This window comes from Notolepis coatsorum (genome assembly GCF_963971535.1).
Source record: "Notolepis coatsorum genome assembly, chromosome: 3".
NCBI classification, from domain to species: domain Eukaryota; kingdom Metazoa; phylum Chordata; class Actinopteri; order Aulopiformes; family Paralepididae; genus Notolepis; species Notolepis coatsorum.
The window spans coordinates 160,179,629-160,196,379 of record NC_140167.1 but is presented as its reverse complement, the minus strand read 5'-3'; the positions used below and the strand labels follow the sequence as shown (position 1 = coordinate 160,196,379).

At 48.7% G+C, this 16,751-nt stretch overlaps 1 protein-coding gene across 1 annotated transcript in view; it reads left to right on the top strand.

Moving 5' to 3' along the window:
- LOC311226033 (E3 ubiquitin-protein ligase arih1-like) overlaps window positions 1-14,472 on the top strand; it is a gene marked incomplete at both ends in the record, with an annotated part of 246,642 nt that extends 232,170 nt beyond the window's left edge. The window contains 2 exons of the mRNA XM_084311413.1: window positions 12,729-13,943; window positions 14,308-14,472. Coding sequence (XP_084167539.1) covers window positions 12,729-13,943; window positions 14,308-14,472 — 1,380 coding nt within the window. The remainder of the gene's footprint in view (window positions 1-12,728; window positions 13,944-14,307) is intronic.
- Between the last annotated feature and the right edge of the window lie 2,279 nt (window positions 14,473-16,751).

Sequence of the window (16,751 nt, the reverse complement as noted above, 5' to 3'; positions counted from 1 at the left end):
TTTCATTGCTGGAATGAGGTCAGCTCTCTTCTTCCTTAACAAGTCAGAGAAGTCCTCATTTACATAAATTAAGGTGTTCTTGAGGTGAGCTCTCGCCTTGGCAAGTATGAGGTCTTTATCCTTGAATCTCAGGAGTTTCACAACAATTGGTCTTGCTTTATCAGTGTTCTGTTTCACACTCCCAGTGCGGTGGGCTCTTTCGATTTCGATGAACTTTGGATCAATTTCCAGTTTGTTTTTTAGGAATTCTCTGACCATCTGCTCAGTATCTGACCAGGACTCATACACATTTTCCTGAGTCAGACCATCAATAATTACATTGTTTCTTCGACTCTGATTTTCCAGATAGTCCATTTTGGATATGATGTCTTTGCTTTCCGGGGTCATACCCTGAGTGGGCAGGGACTGGAATGACTGGAGCTGTGATTCAAATGAGCCAAGTTTCTTCTCCATCACTCTCAAGTCATCAATTTGGGCTTGAGAGAACTGAAGGCTGGACCTGACCTCATGTACCTCTTTCATAATGCCATCAATTCTAGTGGTTGTAGATTCCATGATGAGCTTGGTAAAGGACATGAAGTTTGACTCTTGCCTGTTAAGCATTTCCACATAGAATAATTTCTGTTGATCCATCATTTCTTTCACATTTTCCATAGAGACATAGTCCTCATCTTGAGTAGAGATGTTTTGTCTTGTTTTGATCTTGCGAGGGGACATGCTTACCCTCTGTAGAAGTTGGTATGAGGATTTTGACAATGGATAGAAGACAGTCAGGTAGGTTGGATGGTGGTAGAACTGTAGGCCCGGATTCTTAATCCATCAAAAATCTCTTTCGGTGTTAGTCATCCACACTTCAGCAACTCTTCTCTATATATGGCTTTAAAATATGATAAAAATAGCTTTGTATGCTTTGAAAAAAGTATTTAAAAGAGTCCAGAATCACAATAAAACATTTGGATGGCTTGTAGCCAAAAATTGCATGCTGCTGCTGCTAGCAACCTAATTTTGGGGGAACTAATGGGATAACTGGGGTTGCAACAAAAGTGCAAGTAGGGCTAAAAACCCAATGAAATAAAATAATAATAATAAATAATTATGCTTCTTAGCAGACTTCTTAGCTTAACATAACATACCTACAGTAAGTTTGGGGGAACTAATGGGATAACTGGGGTTGCAACAAAAGTGCAACTAGGGCTAAAAACACAATGAAATAAAATAATAATAAATAATATATCCTTCTTAGCAGACTTCTTAGCTTAACATCCCAGGGAACTAATGGGATAACTGGGGATGTTGTTTGCTCCTGACAAGAGTCTCAAAGTCTGGGGTGATGGTAGACAAAGCAACTCTGAGGTCATGCTCAATGTCCAATCTGTTCCTCTGCTTTGTCTTCAGCTGGACCAGAGCTGAGAAGCCACTTTCACAAAGATAGGTAGTGAAAAAAAAATTATAAAAAAAAGAATACTCAAAATGGCCCCACGACCCACTTTTGGGTCGCGACCCACCAGTTGAGAAACACTGCTCTAGATGGTACCCTAACAGAGGAAGGGATTTGATACTCTAGATCAGGGGTGGCCAACCAGTCAGAGACTAAGAGCCACAAAAATGACTGTGGTACCACAAAGAGCCACACCATATACCAGCGTTTCTCAACCTTTTTTTTCAGTCACGGCACCCTTCATGTGTTTATAGGTCTCACCCTCTGGCCTCTGAAGTTGCTAATGTCTTTTTTATTTGGGCCTCACAGGGTTAAAAGTACCCTGTGAGACCCACGGTTGCAAAATTACAAAATCACTTTTAGCCATTTAAAAAAATTATGTTTATTTAAAAAATGTTAAAGGGGAACTATTTTACGATTTCTTTCACTATTTGGGCACGTTTACACAATTCCTGTGAGTCTATGGAACACCTAAGTTTTTTTTTCCAAAAAAAAGATGCATTGTTTTGTATTTCTAATCAAGTACTCAAAAACCGCATTTTTCTACCTCAAGATCTTAAGCCGTTTTGAGGCTGGGCTCCAACCACTGTGTGGCCTGGTGCCAACTGCCACATCAACTGCCACATTATTATGCAGCTGAGAAATCTCTGACATCACAGATATGCACATTTTCAGATGACTCAGTTCAGTGAGGGTGAATATTGTGAGAGGAGAATTGGCAGAATGCGCAAATATGAGAATTAGAGACAATGGTAAACACTGAAAAAGGCCATTTATAAGATAGTTCCCCTTTAAGCACATGTATAGTCAATTGGTCCTTTTGTTCAGCCTCACAATGCTATTTGATAGTAAATGTGTTTATATGTCCCATCCTCTGGCCTCTGAAGTTGCTAATGTCTTTTTAATTTGGGCCTCACAGGGTTAACCTCTTAAGCCCGAGATATACAGTAAAAGTGTATATTTTCAGCATTACGTTTGTTTACCAATTATTTTAACTGTTAATAGTGAAATATAAGATTATAGAAATCTCAGGGCATTGAGTCAGAAACCGGCGCATATTGACAGGAGGAAGTGGCACATCCAAAAGTGAGTGTAGTCTTTTGAAGGAAGAGACTCAGGGCTTTCAAATTTCGAAAAACTACCCTACCCAGCTCACACCAGCCCCTGTCAATCATCTGACTTCTGGATTTCCTTTTTTATTTCTCTTATTTTTTGGGATTATCTCCCACAAACCTGAACGTTATTGCCATAAAACAGAACGCAGTTAGTTTCTCTACCTTTCTGTGAACGTCTTGCAAAAAACGGTGTTGCTGTGAGGTTTGGTCCGCTCCCCGCCACACGCTCCGTTCCTTTAAGGTACTATGTTGATTGATGCATTCCCCGCCACGCGCTCCGTTCCTTTAAGGTGCCGTGTTGATTGGTGCATTCCCCGCCACACGCTTTTGGAGCAAGTATCAATCTCATCCCGCAGCTGTCACAGTTTGTAATTAGCGCCCCTGAAGGCTTTATATACACAGACCTCCTTGCTATCGATGTTGGGTCGTTCTGGAATACAACTGCATATACCTGCCTTTCCCCGTCGCTGTTCCTGTCTTCTTTCTCTCCAGGACCTTTTTTGTGGAGAACCGCTGTGGAGAACCTGGTTCCCCGTTTGGAGCTGCGCCTCGTTATCTGCCCGCTTTACGCGTTGCGCTCTGGTGAGTTTTTGGAAACAGTCCTTTTTGGATTCTCATTTTTTTGTGTGTTTGGTGAACACTGAAGAAATACCGTTTTTGTTTTGTACTGGACTCAGCTAATTTGTGTGTTAGGATAACACTGAAGAATTCCGTTTTGTTTCGCACTGGACTCAGCTAATTTGTGTGTTAGAATAACACTGAAGAATACCGTGTTGTTTTTCACTGGACTCAGCTAACTTGTGTGTGGTACACCGAAGATCAAGTCACTTGGGATTAATACTGGACTCAGTCACCTCTCTGCCTCTGTGTGTTCGTTGGGCTGTTTCTGATTTCTCTCTCTCTCCGTTTTTCCACCGTGAGTGAAAGATGGGAGTATCTGCAGAGCCGCTACAACGTCACATGCCAATTCCTCACCACTATCTACTGGGAGTATCTGCAGAGCCGCTACATCGTCACATGCCAGATCCTCGTTTGTTTGATTACTGTACCTCATCCATCTTGTGACTCTGTAAATAAATACGCCCTAGCTTTTGGCTAACTCTGAACTTCCTGTCTGTGCCGTTGCGTTTGAGGTCGGTTACAAACCATAACATTACGACCCAACCATGACGACCTCAGCCGACACAGAGAGGGTCAGAACAGCGTTGGCGGTCCAGATTGAGTTAACCAACGACCACAGCCTACAGCTAGGTGCGGCTGCGGTTGCTGTACAGGAGCTCCGAGACCAGGTCCTGCCTATTCAGGAGTCCCTTGGCTCTCTGGCTAGCCAGCAGTCTAATATTCTCCACCAATTACAAGCGCTGAGTGAAACCGTTAACACCTTGCTTGTAACCCCACTTACTTCAGGAGCCTCGGCCGGAGCATCACCCGCAGCCCTGGCAGGCCCCGCGCCTCCCGATCCCGCACCTCGGGAGCCCCGTCTCTCCGAACCACGGTTGTTCGATGGTAACTTCGAGGATTGTGCCACATTCATCATGCAATGTGAGTTGGTTTTTCGTCATCAACCCAGCCGATTCACTTCAAGGGGAGCCCGAGTGGCTTACATGACTAACTTGCTCTCAGGCCGGGCAGCCCAGTGGGTCACTGCCTCCTGGGCAATGGGGGCTGATTTCTGTTTTTCCTACCCAGACTTCGTGGCTGAGCTCCGCAGGGTTTTCCACCACCCAGCCCGTGGCCAGGACCCTGGAGCCCGGTTGGGCACCTTCCGGCAGGGCAGTGGCGGGGTCACCGACTACGTGCTGGAGTTCAGACTGGCGGCAACGGAGAGCGGTTGGAACGATCAAGCGCTTCGTCTCACCTTCATGAGGGGGCTCAACGACGCTGTCAGGGACCAGCTCGCGACCCGTGAGGAACCTGAGTCCCTCGAGGACCTATTCAGCCTCGCCATTCGCATCGACGGACGCCTCCAGGAGAGAAGACGTGAGAGAACCCGACAGGGACCTCCAGAGGTTCTCCAGACCCCCCGTACTCGTGACGGTACTGCGGTCCGCCCTGCTCCCAACACGACTGGTGGCCCCTTCCCCTCCCGTTCGGTGCCCGGGGAGGAACCCATGCAGCTGGGACGTTCACATCTTAGCCAAGCTGAACGGGAGGCGAGGTTCAGGTCCGGCCTTTGCATCTACTGCGGTCGGGATGGACACCGTATCGCCAACTGCCCCACCCGGCCAAAAGACCAGGGCCCACATTCATCAAATGTGTGCGTAGAACATTTCTATTTCCACACGTAAGCACGGGATGTAGAACTAGTGTACGCACAGGGAAGTCGGGATTCATCACACGGTGCGTACGCAGGCTCTATGCTCCTCCGTGTTGATGAATACCACTTTGTTCTACCGTCAATGCTCGTGCATGATTATCCATATATGGTCATGAAAATGAGGAAACACCCCCCATGGGATGTGAAATAATGGCCTGACCCGAGCGGAACTCTGAGAAACTCCACGAAGATTGTTCACTGCTGTCGAACCAAGAAGACACTATCGCGTATTATGGGATAAATAAAAGGCGGATTTGTAAACGGTGATGTCAGATATCAACGGCTCCCTAAGACCATTGCTGCAATTCTGCCTGGACAGCTCAAAATACTAATAAAGACCGTTCGTTGACCACTGTTTGGCGTTGGTTGTGTGTCATTATAACCGTGCTGTAATATGAATGCCTTTATTAGTTGTGTTCGATTGGCTATATGATTTTTAGAGGCATCTATTTTGTTGTCGGCTAATAAAGACCGCGCTGGAATATGACTGCCTTTTCCCGTGTTGTTTGATTAATACCCAGGGATTAAAGTTCTCCTCAATTTTATTCCAAATCGCGATGGATCTCCCGTCAATTTTCTACCTGCTGCATATGATTTCTAGAGGCATACTACAATCTATTTTGATGTCAGTATTGGGTAGCCTATATAAACAATAATAGAGAGCATATACAGGAACAATGAATCTCACTGCATGTATGATGTAGCCTGCCTTTCAATACATGAACTTGAATTCCATCATGTTTGTGTGCGGGACTCACAAGGCTGTTGTCACAATGGGTGGTACCGGTACAGTAATAATTACAGTCCACACAATATCACGATCCATGCCATAGCCTATGTTCTATTAGGACATGATCTGTGACGACAAATGTTCTAGAATGTTTGAAGATATCATACTCTGACAGCATGCCTATGATCAACAAAAACGCGAACTTGAATCCCATCATATACATAGTCTGTCCACTATAGTGTCATTGCAATGCGTTTTCTATTCTTTCTTATACAGTAAAAAGGGGGAAGAACACTATATTCATATGACTTGTATTCTGCTTACAGCTTCGAAATTCCACTTGTTTCGTTTAACGTAAAGCCTTTTAAATATAATCAAAACGTTCCCGTGTTTCTGCGGTCTGCGCAAAATAATAACAAGTTGAGCTTTATGATTTATGATGAATTGAAAATGGGGGACCCTGATGTAAACAAGACGAAAGTTGGTCTGCATCCCCAATTAACAATTGTATGTACTGAGCTGTACTGTACTGTACCCATTCTGCAATCTGTTAATAAACTTTTCAATCAATCAATCAATCAAGCTACGCGGAGCGCAGTCAGTCAGTAGCCTACACCCCGTATATTCCGATAACGCTATATAAACCATGCTGCATTCATTCTGAGAGAAAGATCTATTATTCCAAATGCTATTTATAGGGTTTTGACCATAATTACACTACTGTTGCTATTTTACAATGAACTATAATGAACTACGGTTCGTACAGAACATGCCAGTGTTATTATGCACAGAAGCTCATTTCCTTGTTGTAATAATATATTCTACCACTGGGCGCCAGGTACGCCTGGTCTGACCTGTGCGTAGATGTAAGCACGGAGTCAAGTTCAAATCGAAATTGATGAATCCCACTCTTTGCTTAGAAATGATCGTACGCACAGGGTAAGCACAGATCTGTGCGTAGAACACGTTGATGAATGAGGGCCCAGGCTCGCCGGGACCCCGGGAGATCCTGGTGAGCCGTTTTTCTCGTTCCCAGAGCCGTGCACCACCTAGCCGTCTGATGAGCGTCACCCTGGCCTGGGCGGACCAACGGGCCATGGTGGAGGCACTCATTGACTCGGGGGCTGACGAGAGTTTCCTAGACTTCGAGTTTGCTACCCGGGCCAACATTCCACTTGAGGACCTCGTGAGGCCATTGGAGGTATTCGCATTGGACCAACACCGCCTGGCTGACATCACTCAACGCACCTGTCCTGTCCTGCTCACCATTGCTGGTAACCACGTTGAGAGACTCCAGTTTTTTATCACCAGATCCCCTCTTGTCCCAGTAGTCCTGGGCCGGCCCTGGCTCGCGCTGCACGAGCCACACATCGCCTGGTCCTCCGGTACCATCAGGGGGTGGAGCTCCTCCTGTCATGCCCAGTGTCTTCAGGCGGCGTCCTGTCCCTCGCCCCGGAGATCCGTTTGTGAGCCGCCTCCGGACCTCTCGACCATACCCCCCGAGTACCACGACCTCAAGGAGGTTTTCAGTAAGTCCAGGGCTCAGGCCCTTCCGCCTCACCGGCCTTACGACTGTGCCATCGACCTCCGCTCAGGGGCTCCCCTTCCCGGCAGCCGCCTCTACAGTCTGACCGTCCCTGAGAAGGCAGCGATGGATCAATATATCTCTGAGTCCTTGGAAGCAGGACTCATTCGGCCTTCCTCCTCTCCTGTAGCGGCCGGTTTCTTCTTTGTTGGGAAGAAGGACGGAGACCTTCGACCCTGCATCGACTATCGCCAGCTCAACGAGATCACCATTAAGAACAAGTACCCTCTTCCTCTCATGAACTCCACCTTCGAGCCTCTCACCCAGGCTACCGTCTTTACCAAGCTGGACCTCCAGAGTGCCTACCATCTAGTCCGTATCCGAGAGGGCGATGAGTGGAAGACCGCCTTCAAGACTCCCAGGGGCCACTACGAGTACCTGGTAATGCCGTTCGGCCTCACCAACGCTCCGGCGGTATTCCAGGCGCTCATGAACGACGTCCTTCGTGACATGCTGGAGGAGTTTGTGGTAGTATACCTAGACGACATCCTCATTTTCTCCAAGACCCTCGAGGAACACATCCAGCATGTCCGCCGTGTGCTGGAGCGCCTCCTCCACAATCGGCTCTTCGTCAAGGCAGAGAAGTGCCGATTCCACTCCGACTCCGTCGATTACCTGGGCTTCATCGTGGAGAGAGGCTTGACCCGAGCTGACCCTCGCAAGATTCGGGCCGTGGAGGAGTGGCCGGAACCCACCTCTCGGAAGGAGTTACAGAGCTTCCTCGGGTTCGCCAACTTCTACCGAAGATTCATCCGGAACTACAGTCAAGTGGCGGAACCGCTTACCAGGCTGACCTCTCCCGCCCTGCCGTTCGACTGGTCCCCAGCGGCGTGTGCTGCGTTCCGCTCCCTCAAGAAGAGGTTCACTTCCGCCCCGATCTTGCTCCATCCAGACCCCAAGAGACAGTTCATCGTAGAGGTGGACGCCTCGGATACTGGACTAGGAGCTATCTTATCCCAGCAGTCGGCAACAGACCAGAAGGTACATCCGTGCGCCTTCTACTAGCGTCGTTTCCTCCCTGCCGAGAGGAACTATGACATCGGCAATCGGGAGCTGCTGGCGGTTGTGGCTGCCTTGGAGGAGTGGCGTCATTGGCTAGAGGGGGCCGAGGAGCCATTTACCATTTGGACGGACCACAAGAACCTGACGTACATCCGTGCTTCCAAGCGCCTCAATGGCCGGCAGGCAAGATGGGCCAGCTTCCTCAGTCGGTTCGACTTCTCGCTGACGTTTCGCCCTGGTTCCCGCAACACGAAGGCCGACTCCCTGTCCCGGTTACACTCCAAGGGGGCTCCAACCACTGAGGACCCGACTCCCATCCTCCCAGAGGCCAGGGTGGTAGGAGTAGTCACCTTGGACATCGAGGGGGTGGTAAGGCGTGCCCTACGCTTCCATCACGCTCCAGGCAATGTACCGGTTCATCGTCTCTTCGTCCCCGACTCGGTCCGGTCCCGGGTCCTCCAGTGGGGCCATACCAGCCGGTTCGCCTGCCACCCGGGCGTTCATCACACGTTCTCCTTCCTGGCTCGTCGATTCTGGTGGCCCACCATGAGGAACGACGTCAAGGAGTTCGTACTGGCCTGCGCAGTCTGCGCCCGCAGCAAGGCCTCCCACCAGGCACCCTCCGGGCTATTGCAGCCGCTTCCCATTCCGAGCCGTCCTTGGTCACATGTGGCGCTGGACTTCGTCACGGGTCTTCCTTCTTCCCAGCGGAACACGTGCCTACTGACCGTGGTGGATCGGTTCAGCAAGGGGGTTCACCTCGTGGCCCTTCCCAAGCTTCCCTAGGCGGCCAAGACGGCGGACCTCCTGACACGCCACGTGTTTCGCCTCCATGGTTTTCCCCAGGACGTCGTCTCGGACCGGGGGCCCCAGTTCACTTCCCAGGTATGGCGGGCTTTTTGCAAGGGATTGGGGGCAACGGTCAGTCTTTCCTCTGGTTATCATCCCCAGACTAACGGACAAACGGAGAGGATGAACCAGAGTGTGGAGTCTGCTCTTCGGTGTGTGGCTGCCGAGAAACCCGCTTCTTGGAGCCGTTTCCTTCCCTGGGTCGAGTACTCCATCAACTCCATGGTCAGTTCCGCCACCGGCCTCTCACCCTTTGAGGTATCCCTGGGCTACCAACCCCCTCTTTTCCCTGCACAGGAGTCGGAGGTGGCAGTTCCCTCCGTACAGGACCACCTCGACCGGTGCCGTCGGGTCTGGGAGATCACCAGGACTGCGCTGCTCCGGTCATCGGAGCGCGCCAGTCGTGGGGCTGACCGGCGCCGGGTTCCTGCGCCGACGTACCACCCTGGGCAGAGGGTGTGGCTTTCCGCAAGGGACCTTCCACTTCGGTCCTTGGCCAAGAAGCTTAACCCCCGGTTCGTCGGTCCTTTTGAGGTTCTGAAGGTACTCAGTCCGGCGGCGGTGAGTCTTAAGCTTCCTGCGTCCATGCACATTCACCCCATTTTCCATGTGTCCCGGGTTAAGCCTGTCTCTCTCAGTCCCCTGATGCCTCCTGCTCCGGAACCACCTCCTCCCGAGATGGTGGACGGTCACCCCCAGTGGCAGGTCCGCCGGTTGATGGGCGTTCGACGGCGGGGTCGGGGGTTCCAGTACCTGGTGGACTGGGAGGGGTACGGTCCGGAAGAACGGAGCTGGGTCTCCCGCCAGCTCATCGTGGATCCCGGCCTGATCACCGACTTCCATCGTGCCCATCCGGGCGAGCCGGGTCGGGCTGGTCGCCGGGTGGCTCCCGTGGAGGGGGGGGTACTGTGAGGTTTGGTCCGCTCCCCGCCACACGCTCCGTTCCTTTAAGGTACTATGTTGATTGATGCATTCCCCGCCACACGCTCCGTTCCTTTAAGGTGCCGTGTTGATTGGTGCATTCCCCGCCACACGCTTTTGGAGCAAGTATCAATCTCATCCCGCAGCTGTCACAGTTTGTAATTAGCGCCCCTGAAGGCTTTATATACACAGACCTCCTTGCTATCGATGTTGGGTCGTTCTGGAATACAACTGCATATACCTGCCTTTCCCGTCGCTGTTCCTGTCTTCTTTCTCTCCAGGACCTTTTTTGTGGAGAACCGCTGTGGAGAACCTGGTTCCCCGTTTGGAGCTGCGCCTCGTTATCTGCCCGCTTTACGCGTTGCGCTCTGGTGAGTTTTTGGAAACAGTCCTTTTTGGATTATCATTTTTTTGTGTGTTTGGTGAACACTGAAGAAATACCGTTTTTGTTTTGTACTGGACTCAGCTAATTTGTGTGTTAGGATAACACTGAAGAATTCCGTTTTGTTTCACACTGGACTCAGCTAATTTGTGTGTTAGAATAACACTGAAGAATACCGTGTTGTTTTTCACTGGACTCAGCTAACTTGTGTGTGGTACACCGAAGATCAAGTCACTTGGGATTAATACTGGACTCAGTCACCTCTCTGCCTCTGTGTGTTCGTTGGGCTGTTTCTGATTTCTCTCTCTCTCCGTTTTTCCACCGTGAGTGAAAGCTGGGAGTATCTGCAGAGCCGCTACAACGTCACATGCCAATTCCTCACCACTATCTACTGGGAGTATCTGCAGAGCCGCTACATCATCACATGCCAGATCCCCGTTTGTTTGATTACTGTACCTCATCCATCTTGTGACTCTGTAAATAAATACGCCCTAGCTTTTGGCTAACTCTGAACTTCCTGTCTGTGCCGTTGCGTTTGAGGTCGGTTACAAACCATAACAGTTGCAATATGATGAAAAATGGTGGAGAAATTTACATTATAAAAAAGATGGCAGAATTCAGTACTGTATCTACAAAACCTTCTGTTTAATCATCTTCCCTATATTCATTTGCTTAGATTTTTCAGGTCTGGTCAATTTTAGCATGGTGTTAATACTGGCTTCTGCAATCAGTGTGTACATTGGTGTGTTGTTTAACTACTATCACCGACATCTAAGAAGGGAGATCCCCTCTTGAACGGCCCTTCTAAGGTTTCTCTCCTCCACACTGCCTGTGGAGCATTTTCCCCTATTGTTAGGTTTTAGTAAGTTTTTCCTTACCTTCGCGCTGGGTATGTCTGGGAGTGTTTGCATTCTTTCATTTATTTGCATTTATTTTAAATTGGTTGGACCTTATGGTGTTCTTGTTCTGTTCTTGACTTATTGTGATGTTTCTTCTTGACTTGTTTAAAGAAGACGTGTCCGGCCCATGGGGACATTAACGTGTGTTGTCGGGCCTTACAAATACATTTGATTTATGATTTGATTTGATTTGTTGTCGTTCTCAGTAGCAGTCACAGTGGACTACGATAGCAGTCGTCTTCTCACTCCTTCGCACACAGACCGACATATCTGTCACTCTCAGGTTGGGTTCCTTTCTGCTCCCGGTTTCCGATATGGTCCGTCGTGCTGCTGTGCCACATGTTGCAGGACAGTGAACTTTCTAACTTTCTAATATGAAATATATGAAATGGTAAATGGCTGCTTTTTTATATTATAGCGCTTTTATCCAAAGCGCTTTATAATTTGTTCCTCACATTTGACCCATTCACTCACACATTCACACACCGACGGCGGAGGTGACCATGCAAGGTGCCAACCTGCACATTGGGAGCAATTAGTGGTTACGTGTCTTGATCAAGGACACATCGACACGCTGCCCGGGAGGAGCGGGAATCAAACCGGGAACCTCCGGTGTAAGAGATAAAGCTATATATATTTAGGTTATTGTATTATATGAATGTTTAATACTGATTGGATTTAGATAAAGTCATTGCACTGTTGTATTTCTCATAATAGAGCATTCTAGAACATAGAAACTTCTAGAACGTTTGTGATGTCGTAATAGACCTTTCTGGAACATAGAACATTCTGGAATGTTTGTGGTGATGTCATAATAGGACTTTCTAATATAAAACATTCTGGAACGTTTGTGGTGATGTCATAATAGACCTTTCTAGAAGCTAAAACATTCTAGAACCACAGTATGACGTCATGATAGCACGTTATGGAAACTTCGTGATGTCACCGTATGATGTCATAACCGAACATTCTAGAACATTTGGGTCTCTATATAAGCAGAAAGGCAGTTTTGCATCTTCGACCGGACTGAACAGGACTGAATGGATGGACTCAACAATGGACTGAAGCCAGGAGCCAGCAAGTGGATTTACGGTAATTTTGGAGACTGGGAAAATACAGTTTTCTTACCTTGTAGTAGTACTTGTATCTTGTAGTAGTACTTGTATCTTGTAGTAGTATTTGTAGTAGTGAGGCCAGCAGCACGGATCTCTCCTAGATGACCAAACTAGCAACAAGCTATAGCTACAGCAGCTACCACACTGTGTTATGTTGTGCATGTGCTGGGGGGCCACGGAAACAACTCTGTAGAGAAACATCTCGTCTCTCGTTTCAGTGCAGCGTCTCGACGAGCGGAGCTTCGAATCATCATCACCGGGTGTCGCCTGTGGCTTTGACGTTTGACTGATCATAATACATCGCAATAACAAGCGATGGACTCGGACGAGGGTTACCACTATGAATTCGACAACGACGGCGGCGGCCCGGGGCAGGAGGAGGAGGACTACCACTTCGAGGTGCTGACCGCCGAGCAGATCCTCCAGCATATGGTGGAGTGTATCCGGGAGGTCAACGAGGTCATCCAGAACCCTGCTACTATCACGAGAATACTCCTTAGTCACTTCGACTGGGACAAAGAGAAACTGATGGAAAGATTTTTCGATGGGAACCTTGATAAATTGTTCTCTGAATGCCACATCGTCAATCCAAGCAAAAAAATGAGGACGCGACCGGTGGACACCCGGTCTTCAGCTCAGGACATGCCCTGTCAGATCTGCTATCTGAACTACCCAAACTCGTACTTCACTGGGTTGGAGTGTGGACACAAGTTCTGCATGCAGTGCTGGGGGGACTACCTTACTACCAAAATCATCGAGGAGGGCATGGGACAGACAATATCCTGTCCCGCCCACAACTGTGATATATTGGTGGATGACAACACAGTAATGCGGCTGATAACCGATTCAAAAGCGAAGTTGAAGTACCAACACTTGATTACAAATAGTTTCGTAGAGTGCAACCGACTGTTGAAATGGTGTCCCGCACCTGACTGCCATCACCTTGTCAAAGTCCAGTATCCCGATGCCAAGCCTGTGAGATGTAAATGTGGACGCCAGTTCTGCTTCAATTGTGGAGAGAACTGGCATGATCCTGTCAAGTGTAAGTGGCTGAGGAAATGGATCAAGAAATGTGGCGACGATAGTGGGACATCCAACTGGATCGCCGCAAATACAAGGGATTGTCCCAAATGCCATGTACCCATCGAGAAGGATGGAGGCTGCAACCATATGATGTGTCAGAACCAGAACTGCCGAGCTGAGTTCTGCTGGGTCTGCCTGGGGAGCTGTGTCCACGGCTGGACCTGCAACCGTTACGATGCGGATGATGCCAAGGCTGCCAGAGGCGCCCAAAAGCTTTCCCGCTCCGCCCTGCACAGGTACCTGTTCTACTGCAACCGCTACACAAACCACATGCAGAGCCTGCGCCTCGAGCACAAGCTGTACGCGCAGGCGAAACGGAAGATTGAGGAGATGCACCAGCACAACATGTCGTGGATCGAGGTGCAGTTCCTGAAGGAGGCCGTGGACGTGCTCTGCCAGTGCCGCTCCGCCCTCATGTTCACCTACGTCTTCGCCTTCTACCTCAAGAAGAACAACCAGTCCATTATATTTGAGGACAATCAGGCGGACTTGGAGAACGCCACGGAGGTATGTATATATTCTCTCCCCGCCGTATGTATATTTCTCTCCCACCCACCCACCCCCTCCAAATGTACAGTCTCCTCCCCATGATATGTATATACTCTGTCAGGATCTATGGGTAACAGTGCTGTATATTTGAATACCGTTTATGTCACAAATGTATCAGTACTAAATACCTGTATGTCCCTATGCCATAAATGTCATGTATGTTGTGTATGTCATAAATGTCGATATGAATTGAAAATGGGGGACCCTGATGTAAACAAGACAAACGTCTTTCTCCCCTTAACAATTGTGTGTATTGAGCCGTACTGTATTGTACCCATTCTGCAATCTGTTAAATAAAGTTTTCATTCATTCATTCATTCAGGTGTTGTCTGGCTATCTGGAGCGTGACATCTCACAGGACTCCCTGCAGGACATCAAGCAGAAAGTACAAGACAAGTACGGGTACTGCGAGAGCCGGCGACGGGCGCTACTGCAACACGTGCACGAGGGCTACGAGAAGGACCTCTGGGAGTACATCAAAGATTAAAAGGACAGACTTTTTATGACTCTCTTACCGCTGATGCAATGCAAATGGGGGCAGCACTGGTTTCAGCCATAGTTATGGAATGTCCCGATTTGGCCCCCCTCCTTCGGTTTTTTTACCCCCTCTTTGTTTTCTGGAGATTTAAAATAAATTATATAAAAATGACAAGATAGAATATTTAAAAAAGGAAGAAAAAAAGATAGTTTGTATCATTTTTGAGTGTGAGGATATGATCCTCCTCCTGCCCTCTCTCAGTTTGTCACTCTTATAACATCTCCCCTTTACTGTTAAATTTTCCAGAGAATTTCCTTGTTTCTTTTGTTCCAGGTTTATGTGTTAGCCAGGAGTTTGCAGCACAGTGCTCCATCTTCAAGCCACATCTTCAAGCCACAAAGTAGTATTTTCAAACTCTGAATATGTACCCATATCTAAATCAGAAATTTGACTTTTTAATATGCACATTATTCACAGTCAAAGATAAACATTTTTTTAAATAGAATTGATATTCTCCTTTGGTTCATTACAATTTACTCAAGTCTAGTAACAGACACACTATTTCTGACACTGATCCATATATGTCCCTATAGATTCAGATACCAAGAGCATGCAAATGGACCATTTAAAAAAAATTGTAAATGTTTATTCTACATCCTTGTGGAATGAGTGACATAAAAAAAAGTAAAAAAAGAAAATAATGATTTTTTGTTTTATTTTTTTTATGGATGGAAGAGCCACACATTGACGGGCAAAGAGCCGCATGGCCACCCCTGCTCTAGATGGTACCCTAACAGAGGAAGGAAGGGATTTGATACTCTAGATGGTATCCTAACAGAGGAAGGGATTTGATACTCTATGGTACCCTAACAGAGAAAGGGGTTTAGATACTCTAGAATCTAGATGGTATCTGTTTGTGATCTCTATCCACTCTTCTATCCCCCCCCCCCTTAAACTCAAGGTTGCAGTTCACTCAGAGTGACAGCTGCTGTGGGGCTCCAACGATGTGTCAATTGCTCCAACATCTCAAGTGTCTCCTGACCTGCAGATGTCACACGCTACCTGAGGGATGAAAAGACAGGCTGAAAAAGACACAATAAGGACAAAGAGGGTCTCTGGTCGTCTGCACGGCTGCTGCTGAAGGGGGTTGCTACTCCGCTGCCAAGTTCAGTTCATAAAGGAAGCGTGTCGATAATTATTAGCTAAGTGGCCAAGTCAGGCTCCCGGTGGCACGGCCCTGTTCTACATCCTCCCAGAGGTCTGCATGGAGCAGTAGGTAACGATATCTTCCAGAGGTCTGCATGGAGCAGTAGGTAACGATATCTTCCAGAGGTCTGCATGGAGCAGTAGGTAACGATATCTTCCAGAGGTCTGCATGGAGCAGTAGGTAACGATATCTTCCAGAGGTCTGCATGGATCAGTAGGTAACGATATCTTCCAGAGGTCTGCATGGAGCAGTAGGTAACATTATCTTCCAGAGCGGAGGTCTGCATGGAGCAGTAGGTAACGATATCTTCCAGAGGTCTGCATGGAGCAGTAGGTAACGATATCTTCCAGAGCGGAGGTCTGCATGGAGCAGTAGGTAACGATATCTTCCAGTAGCCCATTAGACTAGTTGTATAAAGAGTCAAGCAGAGAGGGTGTCTCATCAGTGCTGATAACAGGATGTCTGGTCAGGTCATTAGCTCTGCTCTTATTGAATTCCTCCAGAGAGACCAAATGAAGCTAAATAAAGATGTCCATGGCGAGGAGCCTATAGAACCTCATTAATATGCTGCTACCACCGCCACCTCCTCCACCTCCACCTCCTCCACCACCACCTCCTCCACCGCCACCTCCTCCACCTCCACCTCCTCCACCTCCACCTCCTCCACCACCACCTCCTCCACCGCCACCTCCTCCACCTCCACCTCCTCCACCACCACCTCCACCACCGCCACCTCCACCGCCACCTCCACCGCCACCTCCTCCACCGCCATCTCCTCCACCACCACCACCTCCACCACCACCACCTCCTCCACCTCCTCCACCACCACCTCCTCCACCGCCACCTCCTCCACCACCACAACCTCCACCACCACTACCTCCTCCACCTCCACCACCACATCCACCTCCTCCACCAACGCCACCTCCACCACCACCATCTCCTCCACCTCCACATCCACCTCCTCCACCAACGCCTCCTCCTCCACCACCTCCTCCACCTCCACCACCACATCCACCTCCTCCACCTCCACCACCACCACCACCTCCACCACCACCTCCTCCACCTCCACCACCACCACCTC